General features: G+C 41.8%; 1 protein-coding gene across 11 annotated transcripts in view; it reads right to left on the reverse strand.

Moving 5' to 3' along the window:
• The window catches only part of PDE4DIP (phosphodiesterase 4D interacting protein), a 1,321,554-nt gene that overhangs the window by 90,649 nt on the left and 1,204,695 nt on the right, over window positions 1-26,210 (reverse strand). For all 11 annotated transcript variants that reach the window (XM_085654823.1, XM_085654822.1, XM_085654821.1 and 8 more), the window contains 2 exons: window positions 22,828-23,017; window positions 5,519-5,643 (listed from right to left, as the gene is read on the reverse strand). In XM_085654823.1, the coding sequence (XP_085510949.1) occupies window positions 5,519-5,643; window positions 22,828-23,017 (315 nt within the window). The remainder of the gene's footprint in view (window positions 1-5,518; window positions 5,644-22,827; window positions 23,018-26,210) is intronic.

Here is a 26,210-nt window from a genome sequence, read left to right on the forward strand (position 1 = left end):
CACTACCACCTGAATAAACTGGTTTCCTGGTGCTGTTTGAGGGTATGGGTACGAATAATGTCAATCTCAACCCTTTCAAAGGGTACCCCAACCACTGGAAGTGGGCCAATGTTAGAAGAAACTCTATAAACTGCTGAGGCACTACTACTTTCCTAGTGGCACCAGGTTTGGGGTATCTGGCCTCAGTCTATAGGAGTCCCTCCTTCCAATAGGTTGTGTGGTAATCACTGCACTTCCCTTTTACTGTTCAGCAGCTTTCTGTCTCAGGCTTTCAAGAGTGGGACAGGTTCTCTGTCCGGGCATAGATCTTTCCTAGAGTTTCACCCTAGGCCAAATATCTCTGTCATTTAAGGCCCATGCTCCTGGGTCTCAGTTCATTCTGGGACTGACAAGTCTTCTCCCTGCGGAGAGGGTACTTGATCTTGTGTCTGTCTAGAAGTTGGCTTCGTAGAGATCTTGCCCTTTCACTTAGAAGGTTGGTTAATACTGTCAGGCTTTAGCATTTCTTTTTCACCCTGGGTGTTCTCCGCATTGCTGCATGGGTTTCCTTTTCTACCTCTACCCCATGTGGGTACTCTAAATCATTGCCAAGCAGACAGTGTACATGGATAGCAGAAGAGACAACTACCCTTTTGAGACCAGCAACCCCTCCCCAATCTGAGGACACCAATGACATTAGATGCACCTTAACTTGACTGTCAGAGCTGAGGGCTGTATAGGTCTCTCCTAGCAGATATTGATCTTAGGACACTAGTTGCTCAGTCACCATGGTAATACTGGCACCAGTTTCTCTAAGGGCTTCCACCCTGATCCTATTGATGTTTGGTTCCTGATCTGTATCTCTCCACAGTACTGGGCCAGACAGTAATTGTAGAAATTTCCACCACTCCCTCTGAGACTAGAGTGCCTCAGTGAGCACCTTGACATGGCTAGGGCTCACCTGTGATCCCATCTGGAGACTTACTACTGCATTTACTGCAGGTGTGCTAGAGGCATTCATTTTGGTTTTACAGCTAGGGTCTGCAGTGCAGTGTCCAAGGGACTTACAATCATTACACCAAGCCTTTTTGAGATCCAGGGTTTTTCCCTGGTACCCACACTTGGGCTGTGAAGAGTTGCTGGGCCAACCCTCTTGACCAGGTTTTTGGGGCCTGAAGAAGACTCTTTTTCTTTTTTTCCATTTTGGTCACCATCTTTCCCTTGGAGGGGTCTTTTTGGCCTCTTTCTTTTGGTCACCCCCACTAGTGGTAGTCTTGGACACTCTTGTTTTTACCCAGTGGTCTGCCTTCTTCCGCAAATCTGGAGGAGAAAGTGGACCTAGGTCTCCCAGATGCTGATGTAACTTCTCTTTGTAACAATTACTTAGCAGATGCTCTTTCATGATTAGATTGTAAAGCCCTTCACATTGTTACCAGTTAACCAACCACCTAGTGTTTTCACTGAAAAGTCAAAAATTACACCCAGGACTGACTTTGGATTTTTCGAGGTACCTTGAATGTTGTCCTGTATTCTTCAGTGGTGTGTCCAAAGCCCTCAATCAGGGTACCCTTCATGAGGTCATAGGACTCGGCATCTTTCTCATTTAAAGTCAGGAATCCATACCTGCATTTTCCTATGAATACCACCCACAAGGGAGAGCTCCACTTCTTTCTGGCTGTTCTTCTGGCTATGCAAGCTCTCTCGAAAGCAGTGAACCATTTGGTGATGTTGTCGTCATCTGAGTATGTTAGAAATATTACTTTGTGGAGTTTTGAGTCAAAATAATCTGCTCTCCGTTGAATTACAAAATTGCTGCCACCAGAGATAGGTCCTAGGCCCATGCCTTTCCTTTTTCTTTCTATGTCCAGGAATTGAGCATCTTAGTTCAATCTCCTGGCCAACCTTTTCAGCATGAGTTCCCCATCTGAGGGTTCCTCATCTGATTCTGAGTGTAGGGACTTAGCCACTTTCTCAGAAGGATTTTCACTAGTAGTCTCATCTTCTTTAGATTGAGCTCCAGATATAGATGATCGCTCTCAAATTCTGCTATAAGCCTTCTATGCTTTTCTTTGTTAGCATGAGAGCCAGTCTTGATATCATAATCATTACAGAGTGCCCTGCAACTGGCATAGGACGGGTCCATGTAAGAGGCCAGGTCGAGTTCCTGAGCCTTGTTATTTGTATCACCCATAATTTTACTAAAGTTGGGAACTTTTTTTATAAAAATGTAAAAAGATGGATACAGGAAGTTCACCAAGGCACTAAGTTCATTTAAAAATTTAGAAAAAAAGACCATTCGAAAAATACAACTGGCTAACAGCAGTTTTTGGATTTATTTTTGCAGTCACTTATTGACAGAGTGGTATCAGCAAATGTAAGGTCGTAGATCCCACCACTGATCCACCAATGTAGGAAGCTGGCTCTCCATATAGTGTACTAAAACGGAGTACACTGTTCAGAGAGTGCGGTGAGTCCCTTATTGGTTTACAGAGGCAAAAGTATACTAATGCTCTATTTTGACAGTATGGTCGAGCAGTTAGGTTTATCAGAGGGTATTGATAAGCTTTTGTTCTGTGTACTCACAGAGGCAATAAACACACTCAAGAATAAATCCAAGACCAATTTGCAAAAATAATATACATTTTACGTAATTTTTCAGACCAAGAATTTTGTTCTACAGTAAGCACTTTTAAAGTTATTTATTTTTAGAGTTCGCAATCACATTTGTGCGCAATTATGCACCATTGAAATCAAGGGGGAAAAGACAAAAATGCATTTGAAATCGTACAGTCAACTTTCAAAGTTGACCTCTTGGATTTTGGCAGTTAGCAAGACCAGGTCCAATGTTCCACCAGCGGATTTTCGGGAGAGGAGTGGATTTGGCTGGGAGCAGGGTGCTGAGGTTGTTGGTAGCTGGTCCGCTACGGGAAATGGGTGCCACTTGAAAATACACAGCACAAAGGGACTTACAGGAATGTCCGAGAAGCCCACTCAAGGGAGCAAGTTGCAAGCACCTCAGGACCATGAGGTCACAGGTGGATCGTTACCGGGGCCGGTCGGGCTGGATGATGAGCAGATAGGTCAACCAGGCAGCGTGTGTCAAGATGTCTTCGGTGTAAGGAGCAGGCAACTTGGAGAGGTGATTTTGAGACACCTGGGCCACTCATGATGTGGATCTCAGTGTTCTCAACATCCCTCGATCGGTGCTTTCTTCATAGGCAGTTGGAGTCGCAGAGCGAACTCTTCATCTCGGTGCAGGTGGCTAGAGGTCCTGCACCTCTGGTATTGGTGCGGCGCAGCCCTGGTAGGTCCTGGTGCCCCCATACTTGGTGGGGGGGACATACCTGACTCTTCAGAGCTAGTGTACCATTTTTGTTCAGGGTGCTGTGCTGTAGTCACCAAGGAGCAGCAAGTTTGTAAATTCGGAGTCTGCGGTTCTGTGCCTGCTGTCGCAGGAGAGCAGAGCCTCTGCTCCAAGGGAGGTTCTTTGGCAATTTGTCGAACACTGGAGGGGCTCCGGGGTTCTTGGAGTACTCACAGTGGAAATGTGACTACCACTGTTAAGTCCTTCAGGCAGCAAGCAGGATTTGGCGCAAGTCTCTCTGCAGAAGGGCATCAGTTCTGGGGCAGCAGCTCTTCTTGTCCTGTTTCTTTTTTGTGTTCAATTAATCTAAGGTTCAAGGTCCAGGGATGCCACCTAAATTCTGAATTTAGGGGTGTTAAAGGGGGAAAGAGGTAGTAACCAATGGGCTACCTACCTTTAGGGTGTCAATACCCTCTAAGTGACTACTTCCTGTGGGAAGGGGCACTACCCTAGCCCTGATAGGTTATTTTCCCACCATCTCAAGATGGTGGATCACACAAACCAGTGTCTACACCACCTGCCACACCTTAGGAGTGATGCTGGCTGATATAGACAGTCCTTCTCATCTATCTAATTTGTCTGCATCCCCTCCAACCAAATGTGTAGCAGGACAGGGATGTTGATATCCCCCACTATCTGTGGAAGCCTGGGCTGCACTTCAAAGGTGGCGCCTCCTTTGAAGCTTCCGGCCCTGGAAGAGGTGTGAAGCACCTCTGCCAAGAGCAGGCTTTGTTTCAGGCCTCTGAGACCAGGGGCTCACGCCCCATGAGGTCAGAAATATGTCTGGTTGTGGCATGCTGGCTAGGACTAGTCAAAGACCACACCAGTGCTTAGTAAGTTTTTATGGGGACCATCAATAGGGTCTCCTGTGTGCATTTATTAATACATCCAACACTAGCATCAGTGAGGATTTATTAAGACAAGATGTTTGGTACCAAACATCTTAGGGTACAATGACAAGTATCCAGCCCATGTACTCTTTACAGCTTCCCTGTGCACTTACAATATCAAAGAATGGCTCAGATAGTGCAGGGTCATATCTGCTCATGCAGATATGTCCACACATGGGATATTGTGAACCCTGCCGTAGGGCTGTAAGGCCTGCAGTAGGGGTGACTTACCTATACCTCATGCAATGTATAGGGGCATGGCACACAGGATTGTGTGCTATGTCAACTCTTCGGTTTTCTCTGCACCAAGACACGCAGCCTGCAATGGCAGTTTGCTTAGTCTTGGTGAGGGGTCTCTGGGGTGGTACAATAGGTGTTACAGCCCTAGAGGACCCTCTTCAGTCCCGAAAACCTAGGTACAAGGGGTACCATTTACTAGGGACTCACAGGGGTGGCTGAAATTGTGATATAGTTTTGGGAAAGTTATCTGGCACTGGGAACCTGTGCACTTGCAGTTCAAAATTACATCAGGCATCAAATAAAAGTGGGGCTAACCATGTCAAAAGAGGCATTTCCCTACACTCTTTCTGCAAGAATGTTAGACAGTTCTATTGGTTAATGAAACCATTAAATATACCCTGTATATCAGAAACCCACAAGCAGCAATTTCTGCATGCAGCTTAAAAAAGGCTAACAATGCAAACAGGTTAGTACCAAGTGTACATAAAAGATAAACTGTAAAGTGCTTTCATAAACATGTTCTATATAGGGGTATACATAAAAATGTACTGCATCACTGGCATTAATCATAATGCCTACGTAATAAAAACACCATAAGACGTTGTAGAGGCTGACTTTACAGAATGTTTGCTGGAACGTCATGGAATGCAAAAGTGCCATTCTGCAGCCTTTATCCCACAAACTCATATTGAAGGGGTTAAAGGAAGATTGATGCCACCTCCACAACACCTATGATGTTGATGACACGGCACCAGTACTCTTGGCAGGCTTATATGATCTCTGAAGAATCACCTTCAAGCAATAAATATCATGACAGCCAAAAAGGTGAGTAGATATCAATGGTTTTCTTCACTTATCCACAGTAACCCATAACCCTTTCAGACCCTATACAGGCACTTCGGCTCATGCATCTGGCAATCACTGGGTCAATAGGTAGAAAAATGAATGACAAAATGAGCCTACGCTTAAAAATCCTATGACTTATTTGATTGATTGATTTTCTAGTGTACACAGGAAGTTCAGAGAGTACTTTTATGAATCTTACCTGATAGCACACGCTTCGATGTTGCATACAGCATTTCATAGACTTTCAATTCCGACTGGACAGATTGAAGGAGCTGTTGTTTCTCATTCAGCTGCTGTTCAACAATGACTACCTTATGCTGAAGTCTTAAAAAAGGAAAATCAGTTGTTAGAGTTAATGTCAGAGTATGTTGGTAATACAACCATTAGTCATTTGTCAAGTCATTAGTAGTAATAAGCAAGTGGTTCCTGCATTACTTTCAAAGCGCACTGGCCAGTTTCACTATTAACAATGAGACAAGAGGTAAAGATTGCCTGGTTTGATACTGATCTAACTAGTAAAGAGAACCCACAGCATTGCAACTGTGAAGGGTAACTATTGATGGGGCCCGGTTCCTCTTCTGAATATCCTCTGGAACCCCTGGTCGACAGACCGTTGGTTCCTGCTTGGAAGTATGGAGGGGAGAAAAGACTTGTCTCATTAGATTTCACAGTCCCAATAAACCATGACTGTGAAGCATCACCGACTCCAGGTTCTACGTTAAGTTAATGTATTACAAAGCCAAAAATAACTGGATAAACAAACCCCTCAAGATAAGGGTGTAAAAGTACATCAGAACTAAAACAAAGCCAAACCTACGGGCAAAGTTGAGACGGTGAAACATACAAAGAATGACAAGTCCTAAGATCAGAACGCAGGCAATGACTGCCCCACATCGAGATTATTCTTCACTGGACGTTCATAGGTAAAAAGCATTAGCCTGTCCCTACTCTACCACTAAAGTGACATCCCTACTTAACGGTCCCCAGGAAAGTTCAGTAAAAGGTGTCAGCATGTATAGACTTCATAAGAAGTACACTCACGTTGAATGGGTCAAGTAGCATAAAACTACAGAACTCGTTCTAGGATGCTCCTTCCTTATTCATCAGGTCTCCTCTCCTAACTCAATCCCCCGGGGCACTGTCCCTGACTCCAACACCAAAATCCCTGGACACACCCACTCTGGCATCACACGATCACCCTATCCAGCTGGACACTTCCTAGTAGGTAACTTTCCAGGAGGTTTCGATCCTTCCAGCCTCAGGCTCGATGACCTTGATTCCCAGGCCTTCTCCAGTGAGAAAGAACACCGTCTCCCATTATCAGCCCTATTTATTCAAATGTATCCTCTGCTCCCTGAGACTAAGTCCTAACACAAAAGTGTTATTCTAGCTAACAACGATAAATGTCTTCACCTGCAACAGAAAAGTGAGAAAGAAAAAGATTCTTTATGCACATGAACATCACACTTCAATTATGGCAGCAAGGGAAAAAACACATGAGGCCTACAAAATCGGCTAACATAAAAATGATTGGATCAATTACTTACCGGTAATTGCATTGCTCTGAATCGTACTCCCTCACTTCTATTTATTACACCTACGAGGCATTCCTGCCTCAACAGACATTCATACCACGTGAACTGAATCTTTAGCATATAACGCACCCACCCTCTCCAACCTCCTGTAATACCACATAATCCGAAACCATACCAAAAAGGATGGCCTGAACTACCAGTGAGGGAGGAAGGGATGTAATGAATAGAAGCGAGGGAGTGGGACTCAGAGTAATGCAATTACCGGTAAGTAATTTATGCATTACCTCCTCGTCCCTCCCTCGCTTCCCTTCATTACACTTACGAGATGCACAAAGCCAAGCAGGCCAACCAAAATGGATATGCACAAAAACAGGTTTATTTATACAAACACAGTCAACAAGGACACACCGCTATTCAGCGGAAAGAACCTTGGAACCAAAAACCTCAGAATGGTTAACCTCCTGGCCAATCCAGGAATGAGAGGTAAAGGTCAAAGGGGAAGCCCAGGGGGCAGCCCGGCAAATCTCAGAAATGGAACCCCCCTGGATCTCAGCACAAGACGCCGCTATGGACCGAGTGGATAGACCCTGCACCCCCAAGGGAGAAAGGTGCTCAGCAGACTTGTAAGCCAGAGAAATCAGAGTCTGAACCCACCGACTCAAAGAACAAGTGGAAGGACACAAACCCCTATTTACCCACCCAAAATTCACAAAAAGGGAATCAGAAATATGAAAAGGAGCAACACGTTCCAGATAGATCAGGAGAGCCCTCCGGACATCCAATGAGTACAGCCGCACCTCAGATTCCGAGGAAGATGAGGAAGACAGCACATGCTTGCATTTGGCTGAACGTTTCCCCACCATAATGACATACAGACAGACTTACAGCAGGGAGACACCTAGATATAGGTGCCACACATAATCTAAAGGACCAACCAGAATAGGTGACCAAAAACTAGGAGATGACTCCAGACTTCCAATAAAAATGTGCCAGAATTAGCATAAAAAACAATAATCAATCATCAAAAAACACGCAGAGAATAGAAATTATAAAAACCTGCCTTTTTTAAGGCCTTACTGTGTATAGGAGCGGGAAACAGCCAGCCGAGGAGCCCTGCAGTCCCGACTGCTGCCGCTTCCCTATCCGGCCTCCAACTTGGAAAGACAGCCCCAGCCACGCAGAGCCGGTGACTCCGTCAACTGGACCCTGCCCGCTTTGCCGCCAAGAGAGCACCGCGACTTCAGACGCAGATAGTGAGGGCACACCGCTGCTCAGGCTGGCCCCGCCATGCCCAAACAAGTGAAGAACTGAGGCAACACTCCACAAGTTTCCAGAAGAATCCAAGAAAGACAGCAGCACCGCAAACAGCCTGCACGTGGTACGCGCGTCTCATCAGGTGAGGCAAAGGAAAAATATGAACTCCGTTAATCACACGTATACATGAACATTATTATGGGACACGTTCAAATCAGTGTCAGTGAACTAGATTCTCATTAGTCATTAATGAAACGAACATTATCATTTTCACCATTTAAAGCATGATTACAATGTAAATTTCTTCACGTTGCACAAAGTATCTCTATCACTTCACTTTACATGTTATTACATTACACATTCTAATAGTCAAATGTTAACACGACAAAGAATATATACAGGTGCAACCTACTCATGATTATAATGCACCCCTGCAAATTAACAAGTACAATCGCGCTCTATCACCGTCAACCTTAAACTGAGCTCCGTTGACTTGGCAGCCTGCTCAGGGATTTATATCTTCCTGCCAACAATCAAGAATGTTCAAACAATTCATCTTTCTCAGAAGCAGAGCTATAAACATCCCTGAACTTCGTGATGGTCCACTTTATATCAATATCATCTGTTCTATTAACCAAAGGGGGAATGAATGGCTCCTTTTCTTTGCTTGCTTAAGGGCTATTAGTGGCATCTTTGCTTCATGACTGTTCTTTCCATTTGTCATTTTGGGTAATGTGGGATTTCTGGTGGTCAACATGTAGATGGCTGGCACCTGCTGTTGGTTTAGAAGAACCAGTGTTACTGACAATATGTGCATCTTGACCAAGATCAAGGGCCTCTAAGACAACTTCAACGACCAGACACCTGACTCCGAAACTAGTCCATCCTCTAGCAACGCCAGCCAGCCCACCATCTCCTCCTGGACCCAAGTCACCACCGCATCGACCATGAAAGGCATCTACTCAGGAGCCCCAACGGACTCCTGCCCCCCCCACATTTTCCACATAGCTGCTGCTGCCATCGCTCAAGAACTACGACACACCATCAACGCCACCTTAGAAACCGGCATCTTTCCCGACGACTGAAAACACGCAGAAGTCAGACCCCTACGCAGAAGTCATACCCCTACTCAAGAAGCCCTAAGCAGATCCCATGGACCTCAAGAACTACCGACCCATCTCCCTCCTCCCCTTCGCGGCCAAAGTCACAGAGAAGACCGTCAACATCCAACTAACGAAATTCATTGAAGAAAACATCATCCTCGACTCCTCTCAGTCCGGATTCGGCAGCAACCACAGCAATGAGACTGCTCTATTTGCCACCACAGACGACATCCGCACCCTCATCGACCAAGGACACACCGCAGCCCTGATCCTACTCGACCACTTTGCAGCCATCAACAACGTCTACCACCGCACACTCACCACCAGACTCCACGAAGCCGGCATGAAGGGAAACGCTCTCAACCGGCTCCGCTCCTTCCTCGCTGGCAGAACCCAAAGAATCAGACTTCCACCCTGCCTCTCCGAACCCACAGAAATCAACTGCGGAGTACCCCAAGGATCGTTGCTCAGCCTCACTCTCTTCAACATCTACATGGCCCCCCTCGCCGCCATCTTCTACATCGCCGCCAAGACCTGGAACGCGCTGATGATCAACATCAGACACACCCCCACTCTGCACATCTTCAGGAAGACCCTCAAGACCTGGCTATTCAACTGACCAGAGCTGCTCCCCTCCAGCGCCTTGAGACAGGAGCACGCTTAAAATGTCCCTGATTGATTGATTGACCACACACACCGTAGATAGTTTCCATGTAGTTCCAATGCCAATTTTGTAAGCACAGTTCTTAGCTAACCTACGGCATGTTGGGTACATAGCTTACGAAAAATAAGCATTGCAAAGACACACTGGCTGGTTTAAGGCAGATACCAGGTGGTTGACATATAAAATACCTAAATATAAAACAGATACTAAATAAGGCCTTACACAAAAAATCTACCATTTTAAAAAACACTGTGAAAAGTGTTTATTCAATATTCCTAAATCCAAACTTGTCATACTTGGGTACTTTTGTGTTTGACAAATCAATTACAGATAGGCTTGATAACAACATTTGATCTGTGTGCTAAGCAGCAGTTTTGTATCTGGTTCTAAACCCGATTGGGAGTACTTAACTGAAAAGGTTTGAAAGTCTCTGCCTAAAACCTGTATATATGTGTTAAAAGTAATGCCACTGTGTCATTCTTGGGGGTATACCCCAATGACATAAATTATTTTGCATCGTCGTCTCCCAGTTCTTGGTTGTAACCTAAATTGGTTTGCTCTAAAAATAACAGTAATGCACACATACATTGGTGTTAAGGGCTTTCATCTTCTAAGTTGTAAACTGGGTGGTGTATACCAATGCATGGAGTGGCACCTCAATGGAATACTGTATTGACATGACTTCTATAATTTAAAACATAATGTGAGTAAAATGACATGGTCGGCGGAGGCCTTGGCTTCAGTGTCCCAAGTGGATGACTATCTGCAGTATTGAGAGATCCCTGCCTACCTGTGCTGTAAGTCAATTGTTTCAGGGCGGTGGTTGTTTAAGGCAGAAATGAATGCTGAGCAAGGGTCATGTTCTTTTCGCCTGCTCAGTGTTCACTTTTTTCAATTCCCAAAGCAGACGTTTGTTTGTAAAATACAAATAATCAATGCCCTTGATGCCATGCCTCACATGGAAGTCCAGGACAGGATAATCTAGTCATTTATGCATCGTTCGGGGCTATCGCCAACATGGCCCAGTGGTTCTGTGGAGGCTAGACCATTGGGTCAAAGGTTTTTGCCAGTGGGGCCATCTGAGGCTTCATCCGCAGAAATATTGTACTTCCCACACCTCTAAATGGATGGTGGAAGAATCAGGTTGGCTGAAGGGGCATCTGCCATTTTCGGCAGATGCCCTGCATTTTCTAACAGGTAACTGACCCATGAGACTGCTCTTATCCAAGCATAGTTTATAGGTCTCACCTAGGCAGCGCTTACGTTGTCTCTTCGAGACATTCGGTATTCAGGATATGGGCATTCAACACGCCTAGGGCTTCTGGTTGGTTAGCTGGCCTGCCTTTTCAACTTCCTTTACTATGGTTGGTCAATGCTGTCCATCTGTCCCACCTTTCTGTACTTGGTTTCCTCCCAGCGGACATTACCTATTGTTTTTTTAGTTGGCCACCTCTGGCCATCTATTGCCTACTCGCTCGCACCCTCTCCATCCCCTCATTGCTGCCGTCCTTCCTGCTGACCGTAATGCATTATATTTAGTTTACTTTACCGACCGTAATACATGGTATTTTGTTTACTTTACCAACCGAAATGCATTGTATTCATTGTTCGCTCCAGCATGCCCCACCCGCACACCACCGCACACGCACCCTCTCCTGTGCGCCTATATGCCAGTGCTACAAGACAGTGTTTCTGACCCGAGTTTTTCGCTCCGGCATGCCTGACCACACACCACAGCTCACACACCCCCGTAATTTTGCACCATTTTAAATATTATTTAAATATGCATCTATGTACTTTTTTGTACTATTACTGTGCCTCTGTATTAAGATGGTGTCCACTTTCATACTTCCATAGCTCACTGCCAGTTGTGAGTCTCTTTTTTCTTTGGACTACTTGAAACCTCACAAATGCCAAGCCTGTTACACACGCCCGTCTACGATATTACAAGCAACGCTATTAGGAGGACAAGCTATACTTCCAAAGGTAAACTACCCACGCTCTGTGTTTTATCGTTACGTGGTACTGTCCACTTAAATGAACACAAGTTTACACCCTGCATTTCCCTTTATTAGAGGCTTATCAAGGCATGTAGTTGCTCTTTCTTAGTTATGTTAGCACTTTCCATGGCACCACGCTGCTTAACTACATGTACATGTCACAGGACATTGTGCTCCCATTCCGAACTGAGGTCTTTCAGAACTGTGCTATGGAAGTGACTTTATGTTATTTAATCAAACTCCCTCACACTAACATTTGACTCTTACATTTTATTTCGTAGCCATACTAAATCCCCACAATAATCTTCCAGATTAACCATATACCTTTCGGGATGGTCGTTCGGAAGCGTTCAGGTATGCTTCTGACCATTACATATTTGTACATGTTACTTTCATAGCAACACGCATCTTTTCTACAAACACTAACCGCAGAGGTCAAATACATTGGCATTTACAATGCCAATGACTCCAACAAATAAGAGACCTATTGCATTTCCAATGCTTGTTTTAACATCTGATGTATTTTTCAAGTAAACGTGTTCAATCAACATATGCTTAACCCAGATCAAATGTTTCATAAATTTAGGTTCTACTTAGTATAGATGTAATTTATTGCACAAGTCATGGATAGCGCGAAAGATAAGGATAGTATCTGCACCGTGTAGTCTTAGCACAAACTCAGAATTTTGCTATCTCCACTAGGATGGGCCTTTTTCTTGAACTGAGGCTGAAATAATAATTTATTGTTAGGTTTCTTCAAACCATTACAATCTATAAAAACATAAATATTAAAATATCATATTCCAAAAAACTTCAAAGCATTTAAATGTATCAGTGATGCAAATTTAGGGTAACGGCAAGCTGTTCCAATGAATGATAAAAGCAAAGAACAAAGTGCAGAGAGAAAAATAGCTGCAGACTTTCATCAACTGGAGTTATTCACGAAAGCCAATTATTCCTTTTAAAGCTAAAGCATAGTGTAGATTAGTATGCCTTCAATAAATACATACAAAATTCAAGGTGTGCTGCACAAGGCTATTCGCATGAAGTATTAAAACAGAACTTTCATAAACAAGATCCACTGTAAAAAGAGCGTTAAAAAATAACATAGGTGCAGGAAGAAAACTCAGCACAGCGGGGTTTGAGCAAAGTGCGGAGTACTTCACACATTGGGAGGACCTCAGGTGAGCACAGTGGCCAGGCACTTCCATGGCACTACCGACTGGCAATTCTTTCAAGCCAAACTTGCTGCTCTTAGTACATTTAACTAGACAGGTTTGCCTCTTTTTGCTGTGGAAGTAATGTATCATATGAGATTAAATTGGTAACTAGTCACAATAACGGAAAAAAATATCAACTGGACAGAATATCGAGTTTTTGATATTGAATGGACAGAAAATCTCATTCAAAAAATATAGTGGTGCAGAATATCGAAATGCAGGTAACAAATATTGAATTCCACAATATCGAAATTAGTAATATCGAGTTTTTTTTAGTGTTTTAAGTGTTAGTATATGTGTTAAAAGTATGTATTATTTTTGTAATGTATGTTTGAATTTTGTAAAAGTAATGAATTTTATGTTAATTAATTTTTGTGTAATTGAATTCCGTAGCGGGTTGTGGGTTTATAGGGGAATAGGGTGGGAAGTAATGTCATTATAATATAGATTTTTAGATTGATTTAGAATGAATTAATTATATGTAAAAAGAAAAATACGTAATTTAATTCTGTAGCGGGTTGTGGGTTTATAGGGGAATAGGGTGGGAAGTAATTTAATTGAAATACATGTATTTAGTATTTTATTACTTAATAATTTAATAGCTAATAATGTATATTGGTAATTAAGTTAATTCTGTTTTTATTAATTAATTATACATTTATTAATAATAATTAATTGGTAATTATGGTACTTGTGTAATATGTTTTATTAATTAGTAATTAATTAGATATTAATTATTAACCATTAATTTGTAAATATGTTAATTAATTATATTGTTAATTGTAATTCATTAATTCATTGTTAATTCATTATGTTAATTTATTAATATGTTACAATATTGTAGGTGATGTTTATAGGGGAAAATGGTGGGCGGCAAATTAATTTTTACAAAATAATTAATTGTTAATTCATATTAATTATATTTCAGGAGTGGGCATATTAAGTTATTCCCCTACGCTATCCAACACTTTCCTTACTGTTGCACTCACTGAAGTGGGAATAGTAATTTTTACCCTCCCGCTATCCACCGCTTTCCCTACTGTTGCACTCACTGGAGTGGGATTAGTAATTTGGGATTAGTAATTTTTACCCTCCCGCTATCCAACGCTTTCCCTACTGTTGCACTCACTGGAGTGGGAGTAGTAAATGTTACTCTCCCGCTATCCAGCACTTTCCCTACTGTTGCACTCACTGGAGTTGGAATAGTCATTTTTACCCTACCGCTATCCAGCGCTTTCCCTACTGTTGCACACACTGGAGTGGGAATAGTCATTTTTACTCTCCCGCTATCCAACGCTTTCCCTGCTGTTGCACTCCCTGGAGTGGGAATAGTAATTTTTACCCTCCCGCTATCCAACGCTTTCCCTACTGTTGCACTCCCTGGATTGGGAATAGTAATTTTTACCCTCCCGCTATCCAACGCTTTCCCTAATGTTGCACTCACTGGAGTGGGAATAGTTATTTTTACCGTCCCGCTATCCAACGCTTTCCCTACTGTTGCACTCACTGGAGTGGGAATAGTAAATTTTACCCTCCCGGTATCCCACGCTTTCACTACTGTTCCACTCGCTGGAGTGGGAATAGTAATTTTTATTTACCCGCTATCCAACATCTTCCCTACTGTTCCACTTGTTGGAGCTGAAATAGAAGTTTAATCTTTTAAGCTTTGCAATTTTTTTACTATTGTTATATTTAATGTAGTGTAAAATATATATTTTTTTTAATTAATTTTAATGTTTTAACTTATTATATCTAATTTATTTTTATATTTATAGTATAGGTTTATTTACATATATATAAGTAATTATATATAAAATTATGTTTTTAACATTTAATTATTAAAAATATTGATTACTTTTTAATATTATTAAGGTAATATATGTAATAAAAAATAAAAATGCATGTTTATTTATTTTTTTAGTTACATTTGTTATTTATTAATTTTAAGGTTATTTAAGTATTTTAAGTATGTTTTATTTAATAATAGTTATTATTTCATACATTTTACATTACTTTTAAGAGATTTAAAAAAGTCGATATTTTAGCAAACTATATTATTTACAACGATATTTAGGATTCGATATTTTTGTACTTACCTGTTTGTAGATTGGAATTCAATATTCTGGTAGTGGATATTTTGTCAGCGATATTCTGGCAGCTCGATATTTTGATCGTCGATATTCTGTCAGTGAGCTGATGAAATTGAACTTATGGCTGAAGCCACGCCACAGATTGTGCTATCCCTGCTAACTTTCTTAACTGCTAGGGCCACAAACTTGACCAGCAAAATATTCAGAGTAGTGTTGTCAGGATTAAGGGCATTAATAATGGTACATACGGAAGCCTAGTTTGTTCCATCCTGGCCTTAGGAGTTTCTGTTCCTCCAATAAAGCTGGGAAGCTGCAAACAATGTGTTGGAGGAATTCCTTGTATGCACCGCAGCCCCTACACATTGTTGCTTTCGAAGGCCTGTGCAACCTGGCTGGGTGTTTCAGAAATGGCCAGTCCCCTAGCCTAAGAGCCATAAACTTTGTTTTTTAAATATATTTTGAGTACTTGCAAGCCAAATAAGGTTGTTGATGCCTCAGTTTGTAAGAGTTGATGGCTGCCCAAGAGTGCCTTTGCTTCGCCAGAATGTCCATTTCAGCCTGGTGTGAAAAAAGTCATACTTTCCTTCTGATGCTTTGCATTTTGGTTTACGTGTGAAGCCCAAAGCTGTCTGATATTCAAAAGTTTGCAACCTTCCTCAAGGTACAAGGAGTGAGGTTGTCTGGCCGCCAGATTGGATTTTAATCCTATTGTAGGGTCTCAAGACTTCCTCCACTAGGAAGCCGGAATTTGTGGCAAATATTTTAAAATGCACCTGCCCTTGCCACCCGTTGGTCAAGAAGTCCAATTTCCAATTGGATCTGTGTGGCTGATGAGGATCTTGGCAGTTGAAAAGTGGCCTTGTAAAGTTTTGTAACCAAGTTATTTAGGAGCTTGCCATCCCTTCTCAGCAAGATCTTTCTGCCATAAACCAAGGTTAGGATGATTTTAGTCCTCATTACCTTCAAAAGTGGATCATGGCTTATCCCACACAGTGAGCTTGACAGTTTTGAGAAGGAGGACAGGACGGCAGATCCTTTGTTTCTACAGCCTCCATATGGCCGACAAAAGAGCACCTTGCATCGATTGTTACACCAAGATATGTGTATGTCTGTTCTTTTGAGATCTTATTGCCAATAAAATTCCACCACCTGCCTTGTTGGTTTTTCTGCCCTTAATGAGGATCTTGGATTTCCTTTAGTTGACTTCCAGGCGGTTTGTGTTGGAGTAAGAGTGCAAAAAATTTTGCAACTGCTGCAATACGACTCTCGCATAGCTAAGCAGAACTAGATCATCTGCATAAAGCAAGTTGTTGATGTGTTCATCCCCAATCTTCAGGGTGTGGCTGTTCGTGTTGTTGAGAGCAGTGGAAAGATCGGAGCTCTAGTTGTTGAAAAGTAATGGAGCCAACACACACCCCTGCTTGACTCCCAGCGAGGTGGTAATTTTTGTAGACACACAAGTCCCATCGCCCAATTAAAAACTGATCCATGTGTAAGTGTGTAGTTGTATGATTGCCTCAAGGAGACTCTGCAGGATACAACAATTCTTTAACTTTTTCCATAGCTCCCCCGGGGATGCAGTTGAACACTGCCCTGAAATCCACAACGCAGCAGTACAGCATGGTGCAAGATGTTACCTCCCTCTTTTGTTGTGGTGCCATAATTCTCTGTAAGCTCTGTTTGATAAATCAGGATGAGACAGTTGGACACCGCCCATTGCCGCAGCTCCTCCGGGAGATAACTGGCAAAGAATTTTTCTTCACTGTCTAGAAGCGCAATCAGCTTTTAATTACTGGGGTCGGATTTGAAGCCGCCTTTATGGACAGGCTGAATGATGGCAACACGCCATGAGTCCAGAATCGATTAGCTTTTTAGACAAATATTCAATATCTTAGACCCTAGCCCAGAACCGAGATTTTTCAGACATGATTGAAACATGACCCATTTTCATTCAATATTTAGTGCACTAAAATAAATATTTATATCATACGTACAAAAATAGTATCCTGCGTACAAAATCAAAGACTTTTAGAATCATTCTGCTGACTTATGGCTAGGTTTGCACCATACAAGAACCACACACATATATGTATATACATACTGGGGCAATCATTTATGGGGATTTGGCATAGGGCAGTGCCTCAAGTCACCTTGCTGCGCTGCCCTACGCCAAAGTGAAAGGGCATGAATGCACCGTATTTTTTCAATATGAAGCATTCTTGTCCTTTCCACCGGCTCCCTTTCTGCAACTTAACACCAACGTTTGGCACTCTTGCACCATGGTGCAAGGGTAACTGTGTTGTCGGCAGGATTGTTTTTGTGCAGGAAGGTATGCCCTCCTGCACATAATCAATCCTGAAAGGCGTTTTCCTCTTTCTATGTGAAAGAGGGAAAAAACAAGGAGAAATAGAGATATTTCTCCTTGTTGCGCCTCATCTAGGGAGATGCAAGATTTTGAAGGATTCCCAGGTGTACAAGTCCTTGTAAATCTGGGAATGCGTCACAAACCATGGGAATTGCGTGGGAACACCCACCGCAATGCCCATGGAACATCTCCCTTGTGCAGATTAAGGTGATGCAGCAATTTGCACTGCATTGCCTTACTCAAGATATATGAGACCACTCAAAGCAGCTCTACACAGCTTCATAAATGTGACTCAGAGTCTTGCATCACACATGTACCACTTTACGCGATGCAACCGTTACGTAAGGCTTTCATAAAGATGCCTCTCGATATATTGAAAAGTCACTATTTAATTTGCACATGTATCAGAGCTCCACTCACAACAGTGCATGTACACATTTTATAATTAGTCCAGGCAATTATTTTTTACATGGGCAAAATCTTACTGAAATCTTTGCACATCGCAAAAATTCATGAGAGTTCACAGGTACAAGATTTTGTGTAATTTTTCACAGAGGAGATTGGGTGGAATAAAAAGTGTGTTGCAGAAAAATTAAAGCCTTCCCATGAGTCATTTTCTCCTCAAACCAGTCTACTCACAGTATCTCGTGTGAAGTTTATAAACGTGGTATACCTTCATATGCTATATTCAAGCAAGATGCCGGCACTTACATTCCAGAAAAGGTCATCTAATTTCACATATTTTTCATGAAGAAAATATTTTACCATTTTTACCACTTAGAATTACAATCAATGTAAAATGTTCATTTATTTTATTGACCTTGGTAAGATGGATAGAGGTGCTGGATCAGGCAGGACAATAACAGGCAACAGTTCCCATACAGCTTTATGTAAGAAATTAAGGGACATATTTACTAGAAATTGACGGAGTGCAGTGTTATGCTAAAATTGGTAGTGCCTCGCTCCGTCAGTTTCAAAATGTAGGGATGCAGTGTATTTACAAGACTGCGGCTCATCCCTGCGTTTTCCCTAGCGCTGGCACTAAAGAAGCTGCCTAGCGCCAGTGCAGGCAGCCTTGCGCAATGTTGCAAGGGTGCCTGCACTGCAGGGATGATTGTTTATGTGCAGGAAGGGACACCTTCTTGCACATAAACAATATTTACAGGCAATTTGCTGTTTCCATCTGTGCTGCAGCACACATGGAACGAGCAAAACACGAGGAGAAATGAAACATTTCTCCTTGTATCGCCTGCTTAAGACCAGGTATGCTCTGGCAATATTTTTGCCACTGCCCCATACCTTGTAAATATCGGGCAGTGTCAAAAAGCAATGGGTGTTGCTGCGGAAAACCTACTGCAACACCCATTGCACACCCATTTCATGGTAAGTGCTGTGTGAATCGGGGTATTATTTACAAGGTGGCATTGAGCCACGTCAAGTGGCTTAAAGCCACCTTGTAAATAAGACGAAGGACTTAATGCCACCAGAACCCCGGAAAAAGTGACGTTCCGGTGGCGTTAACTCCTTGTAAATATGCCCGGAGACTTTTCTGGTCTACAAACCCTTTTAAAGACCCAGCTTTCTCTTCCATCTAGTTGCTCTACTCTACACCTACTAATGGCCTCATACGTTACTATACTGTTATTTTGTATCCTGATGACCCTACATCTGTTTTCACTCCTGTCCCATTTATGCCCTCTCCTCTACTATCACTTGAAAAAGACCCCTAACTTTATTGTTACTCAGTCTTTGCCACATTGTCATGCTGTCTCATCACAATCACTTCCCTTTCATCCCTCCACTCATAATGCCCTCTCCTTGCACAGTTTTATCGCTTAACCTTGTGAATTCGAAGACCCAAATAAAACTTGCAGAATCCTATCTCCTCTTACAGTTCTCTCTCTTACCAATGTGAATTTGAAGACCCAAATAACACATGCACTGTAATAGACCTAGCTCGATAACGTCAGGCACTAAACAATTTTATGTTGGCCATGTATCTCTTTTCTGTCACCCTTAGTACCATCACTCCAACAAAATTCCAAATAAGGTAGATAAAAACATATATGTAAACATGCATGTGTGCACAAGCACAGCTAATGATTAGTGGTGTCGTGTAGCATACAACTCACTACGCTATGGGGGCTGGGTGGGTAGCACATTTCAGGTTACTGGAACCCATGAAGTGATTCTTCCTTGAAACCTCTAAATTCCATACACACAGGGACATGTTCCAAACGCAGGCCCTGCCTCGCCGCTTCCACAAATCAATTAACTACAGTCAAATTAACACACACTGTCACTATTAAGTACACGTATTGGAATTAGACACCTCTGTATATTATTCCAAATGGGCAGCCATGTTTCCTGATTGGTTTACAAAGCTAGAACAGTTGATCAAGAGGGAAATGTATTAGCAAACAAATCTTTAAGTGAGGACTATCACCGGCCTCTTTAAGTGAGGGTAATCACCGGCCACCAAAGAAACCTAGGGAGACGGAGATACATTCAGCATCGAATAACCCAGAAGTAAGTTGTTTATTTGCCATGTTATTCACCTCATCGGTTCGGAATGTTAGATAGGAAAATTCTCACATGTTGCTTGGCAACTGAAAAATGAACAGTTATTTTTTACGAGGCAGTGGGAAGACATATGGCGCTTTATGTCGCCCCCGAAATGAAGAGTCGGCTGTAATCTAGATCCATGATGTGCCTAAAAAAAACACAACTTGCATGCGTTCATTTATTTAAGGATCTCTGGGGCACGAGGAGAAAGTTTGTACCATTTCATGACTCTCCAGGAGGATTCCCCCCTCTCATCTTCTCTCCCCACTTCTGTTTCTATTTTCAAAACTATTATTGAAAAGAGGGCGTGGTCTTTTTCATGGTCTGGTCTACCCACTTGCTTCTACTAGTACATGGAACGATTCCTTAAATAATGCTAGTTTCTCCTGCCATGCACCGATTTAGTTTGTTCCCATCCCATCCTGTCCAAAAAGGTTGTATGTGATTTCATGGAAAAAACGATTCCATGGAATACCATTACTGAGAAACCATTTCATCTAAACTGTTTAAGGGACATTTTCAGAAGGAATGGCATTTACCTGTTCGTAGAAAGCAATTCATAGAAAGTCATTTTGATCAAAATTGCCTTTTTTATTATGCGTAAATGCAATGGTTGGAGGTCTTAATTTCAGAAACATTTTTGTTGGAGATATTTATTTCAGTGCTTTACTTCAGAGGACATTATTTCATATGTATATAATCTACATTGTCAGACAAATACTTCAAATGCTTTTAATTCTGTGACCCTGTAAACAAACATGCATCTCTGAGCCCTCATAACCCGTAAACACCATCGATCCCTACCCCCTAAAACCACTCACTACACCTAAGGAACACTCATACCCAAAGCCTAAAAGCTGCTTCTACCCCGAAAATCCACCATCCCCGAACCCTAAAGTCACTCACTAACCCTAACCCTACCCATTCCTGAAACCTAAAACTCTTTTCTACGCCTAAACCCCACCCATCTCATACCCCTTAAAACACTTCAGCATACCCATTCTCCACCCTTTATTGAACTCTAAAAAAGCCTCACCACCCTTAAACACCAGCCATTCATGACCCATAAGAACTCATCACCCATAACTACTCATCCATGAGCCATAAAAACCCCTTCCTGCATCAAATCTCCACACAACCCTGAATCCTTAAAGCCCCTCACCACCCTGAACTCTACCCAATCCTAAACCATAAAAACTCTTCACCACCCCTTGCGCTCCCCATAATTGCACCTTAAAAAACTGTCACCAGTCCTAAACTCCAACCATCCATAAACCCTAAAACCCCTCGACACCCATACACTACACCCGTCCTGGATATCTAAAAACACCTCACACACCTAAACACCATTCATCCGTGAACCCTAAAAAGCCCTCACCACCCTTGTACTCCACCCATAACTGAAGCCTAAAAACCCCATGCAATGCCCTAACGACAATTATTCCTGGCTTCTAAGAACCCCGTCATCACCCTAAACATGATCCATCACTGAGCCCAAAATCCCCACAGCTTTCCTAGACTCCACCCAGGCTTAATGTCACTTTGGATTTTATTTAAAATTATCTTTCTTTTAACATGCAAAATGTTTCCTATAATTTGGGATTATTTGGTATTTCCTTAAAATTGTCTTTCCTTAAAATTGGTTTTCCATGAGTTGGTTTCCTCTAATATGGTGTCTATGTTTTCGTTTTTGTATGAAATCATCTACTATCATCCAAAAATGCATAAAGCACTAAAGAATCCGCCAGAGGGCATCAAACGGTTAACATTAATGTTAATAGCATAAAACACTAATATACTTCTATAAACCTTAAAGATATTGCTATTCATAAAAATTAAAAAAGACTGGTTCAGGTTTTCCAGATTGTGGTGGAAGGCTATTCTACCTGTTAGTACCCATTTCATATCGGGATCACTTGTTCTAGCACCCTACCGCCCAGGATAGGTGGTACAATCGAAGCTGGATTTTAGAATACCCAGGAGCACAGCATTTAAAAAATAAAAGTCTGAAGGATATCCAGGCTTTGCCTGAAGTCAGTGCAATTATCCTCTTTCCCCTTACCATATTAGTTCATGATTTCACAAGGAAGTTATCACTGTATCTTGCCTACATTATTAACTTCTTTGCTATTTGATCATAGTACTATGCCAAAGAAACACTGGGGTTTCTTCCTTTCCTAAGTCTACTTTTTGTGATCCATTTCTGAATGCATTTTCCTACTATGTGTGTAGTATAGTCTTGGATACAGACACTATGTAAAGGTGAATATATGATAAAGATAAGGAACAGAAGACATAAATTATTCGCATGATTTTCACTTTGGTGTTAATTCTATTTCTCAAATTTCCTAGAGGAAAATGCTAAATCTGGAGGAGACTTCACTGTTTGCATTTTGTATGTCTATACTGGAGGATTTGCCGCCGGATTTTCCATTACCACTGAACTCTAAGTCAGATTTGTGTAGATAGGATGTCAGTGATGCCTACGAGTTGCGGCTAAGCAGAATGCCAGTAGTAAACAGTGAACTCTGGCTTTCCTGCAAAAACACATTAGATTACAAATGATTGTGGATAAAATGGGTCATGGTACCTAGACTATTTTGTTGGTTGTTTAACCTGGCACAAAAGGTACATTGTGAGTTATAAGCTTCCTCCTCAATTTGGCCAAGAGACATTGTCCTGTAAAACAAATTAAATGCCCAAGTTTGTTACCTTGTGTTGCTCTCTTGGCTTGACAGATGCTCTTGCTTGAGATGTAGAATCTCCTGTTGTTTCTCCTTCACTGACTCATGTAATTTCTTATTTTCTGACCTCTCCTGCTCCAGCTCAAACTCCATGTTCTTAAGTCTCGATCTTGATGATAAGAGGACTTCTCTCATCCGTTCCAGCTCCTTGAAGTGCTCTGTAGAATTTGAGTGTACTTTATAAAATGAGAATTAGAATATCTCATGCAATGAGTATTGTACATTCATACTTCAATATAACTGTATCTAAAAGTACCTGTATCCCGATGTACTTTCTTGACTATACTGGCTTGTCCAATTCGTACTGTGCTGCATTTGTGCATTCGGCACTCTGGTCTTGGCAGGGGAGTACTCTATTTCAATTGCTTTTCTCTGCACTTATCAGTTCAATACCTTTTTGTTTCTATAAATAATAATAGTTTATTTCTTATTGGGAGCTTTCTACACAGTCCTGCTCTTTTTAGAACCTCTACTGTCTAAGAAAATTTGGGTATTAATTGAATGAATTTCACACAGATCCACCTTGAAAATGCATCAACTAACACCAATGCAAATCTAAATTCACTATGTAGCTCATTCATTGGACCAATAAAGTCCACACATACAGTGTGCCGAGCAGTAGTAGGAACCTCAATGTGTCCCACTTTGTATTGGGCACCCACTCTCAAACTTTTTTCACCTTCTTTGCATACCAGACAATTCACAACCTTTTCGGACACCTGCCTGATGAGACCCGACCCTTAAGTCTCTTTTGTGTCATGGTTTATCAGCTTTGACCTCGACCCAAAAGGAGATGCAAACCTCTCACCCCTCTTTAGTAGACTATGTCCACATATACTCAATTTGTCAATTAACTTGATGAAGGGACATACAGACAATGATACACAACTCTCCGTCCTCACTTTCGATTTTACTACATGTATCACTTCCTTTAACACTTGATCCTTTTCTATTTCACAATCCCATTCCTCAGCTGAAAAGGCATAGTCAGCAGATTCTACAGCATCTAAGACAGACGCAATTGCAACATCTTCTTGAGGATCACTCAACTCTTTCTGCAGCAGTAACCTAGACCGAAAGTCGGCTTGATTATTCCTCTACCCAAGAAAATACTCAACATCATACCTATAGTCTGAAGTCTTGCTGCAAATCTGGCTAGCCTCGCAGATCCTTTGCCTGCCCCATCTGGAAGGAGTACTATAATGAGGGGTTTGGTATCTGACCTCAGCGTTAACTCCACACCCTACACATACATACATACGAAAGCTCTCTACTGCCTATGCAGCAGCCAAGGTCTCTCTCTCAATAACGGAATAATTCCTCTACAACATGGAAAGGGTTCTAGAGGCAAATGCAACAATTGTTTTCTGTCCTGCCATGCTTTTGGGATAAAACTGCCCCCAAACCTGTAGCACTGGCGTCAACAATCAGACTAGACCTGAGAGTTATATCAAAAGGGGAAAAGACACCAGCTTCACATATGTCTCTCTTTATTCCTTCAAAACTCTCTTCCTGGGCACTTTCCTACCTAAGAACATGTCCTTTCCTCAGAACGACCTTCAAGCACTTAGTCTTGTCAGCAAACCCTCTCACATATTTAGAATAATATGTAATTATGTATGTATACCCTTCTTGACATTTATTCCTCATTAAGTTTCACCACTCCACAAAGTTGTCCTTAGAGGTGGACATTAATAGCTATGTATTCTTTCTCTTCTTGATCCCTTTTTTTTTACAGACTTTGCTTACTAGACAGTGTACAGGTCAGTTTTTTGGAATAACTTTCAAACTTTTCAATATAGCACGTGAGACTTATATACTCATAGCCATTTTATATATTACTGGCCATCGCCCTTATTTTTCATTCCGGCCTCGTAGACTCTCCATACCGCATGAGATAAATGAAAACTGCACATGGAACGATCTTCTATCACATATATGAAATTTTCACATACATCACAGGCACGTTAAAGCTATACATTTCAGATACTCACCAACTGATATGATAAGGCTAGTACTCACCTGATCTCATGGTGCTTGGTAGTACACTATAGCCTTGTGATACCACCACTTGCTAAAGTTAACCCATAAATGCTCACACGTACCCTGGGAGCACATTTGTTTACGCTGTTAACAAATGTTTGCAACATCGTTTTAAATACATTTTTGGACTAATGTGGATTACTATATCAATTTTGTACCTAGCCGTGAACAAGTCGCATGTACAATATTACTAGAGGCGACGAAACACGTGTTGGCTTGGGAACCACTGTGAAGACTGAGAAATCATTATGCAAATGAGAATATTAAACTGAAGAAAATCATATGAAAGAGACGAAGATTCACTCATTGTGTTATATGCTCATGTGTACTATAACCTGTGTTTCTTTTATTTCTGCGTGTGCTTGTGTATCCTTATCTTGACTTTGTGTTGTGTTCCTCACAACTGACTAGGGAGGCTGGTGGTTCTCCCCTACCCTGTAGCACCGCACCTTAATTCGAAGCTCACAGATACCGGGTGCACTCACTATATGTGCCTATTGTCTATTAACAATACCACTGCCCAGTACGTAAACTATTTAGAATAATACTCAACAAGACCCATAAAGGAACTTAGTTGATCCCTATTGCAAGGCACAGGAGATACCTTGATTGCTTCCAATAAATTTGCCTTGGGCTTCGCTCCTTCAGATGTAATAGTGTAACCTTAACTACTCAACTTCTCGTTTGAAAAAAATCACACTTTTCTCTCCTGAGCGTCAAAACCATTCCACTATCCTCCGTAGGGCTTGCTTCAAGACTAAATTGTGTTGTTCCACAGTGTCACTGAAGATCAATATATCATATTGAAAAAACAATATATTATTTATTCCTTTGAATACTTCATTTACAATGCATTGAAACACACTCGCAGTGAATGATAACCCAAATGGCATGTGAGTGAACTGAAAGGTTCCTTCCAGCGTGATAAATGCAGTCAGGGATCTGGAATCTTTATGTAATTGAATCTGATGGTAAGCACTTTTGAGATCTAACTTCGAGAATACTTACCACCCTTCAATATCAAAACCATCTCATTGATATTGGGAAGGAGATATGTGTCTGATATTAGATTGCGATTGAGGGACCTTAAGTCAACACAAAAGCTGAGATTCCCATCAGCCTTCTTAGTGATTACTACAGGCAAAATCCATCTAGATGCCTCTACCAGTTCTTTGATCCCCTGATTCAACATCTCCTCAATAAGTTTTTTTACTTCATCACGTGCCACTACAGGGACTTTCCTCACCTTATGTTGCTCAGGAATGGACCCCTCTCTCAACTCAATCTTATAGGCATACCCCTTTAATT

The sequence above is a fragment of the Triturus cristatus genome, chromosome 4_1 (assembly GCF_964204655.1).
Source record: "Triturus cristatus chromosome 4_1, aTriCri1.1, whole genome shotgun sequence".
Lineage (NCBI taxonomy): Eukaryota > Metazoa > Chordata > Amphibia > Caudata > Salamandridae > Triturus > Triturus cristatus.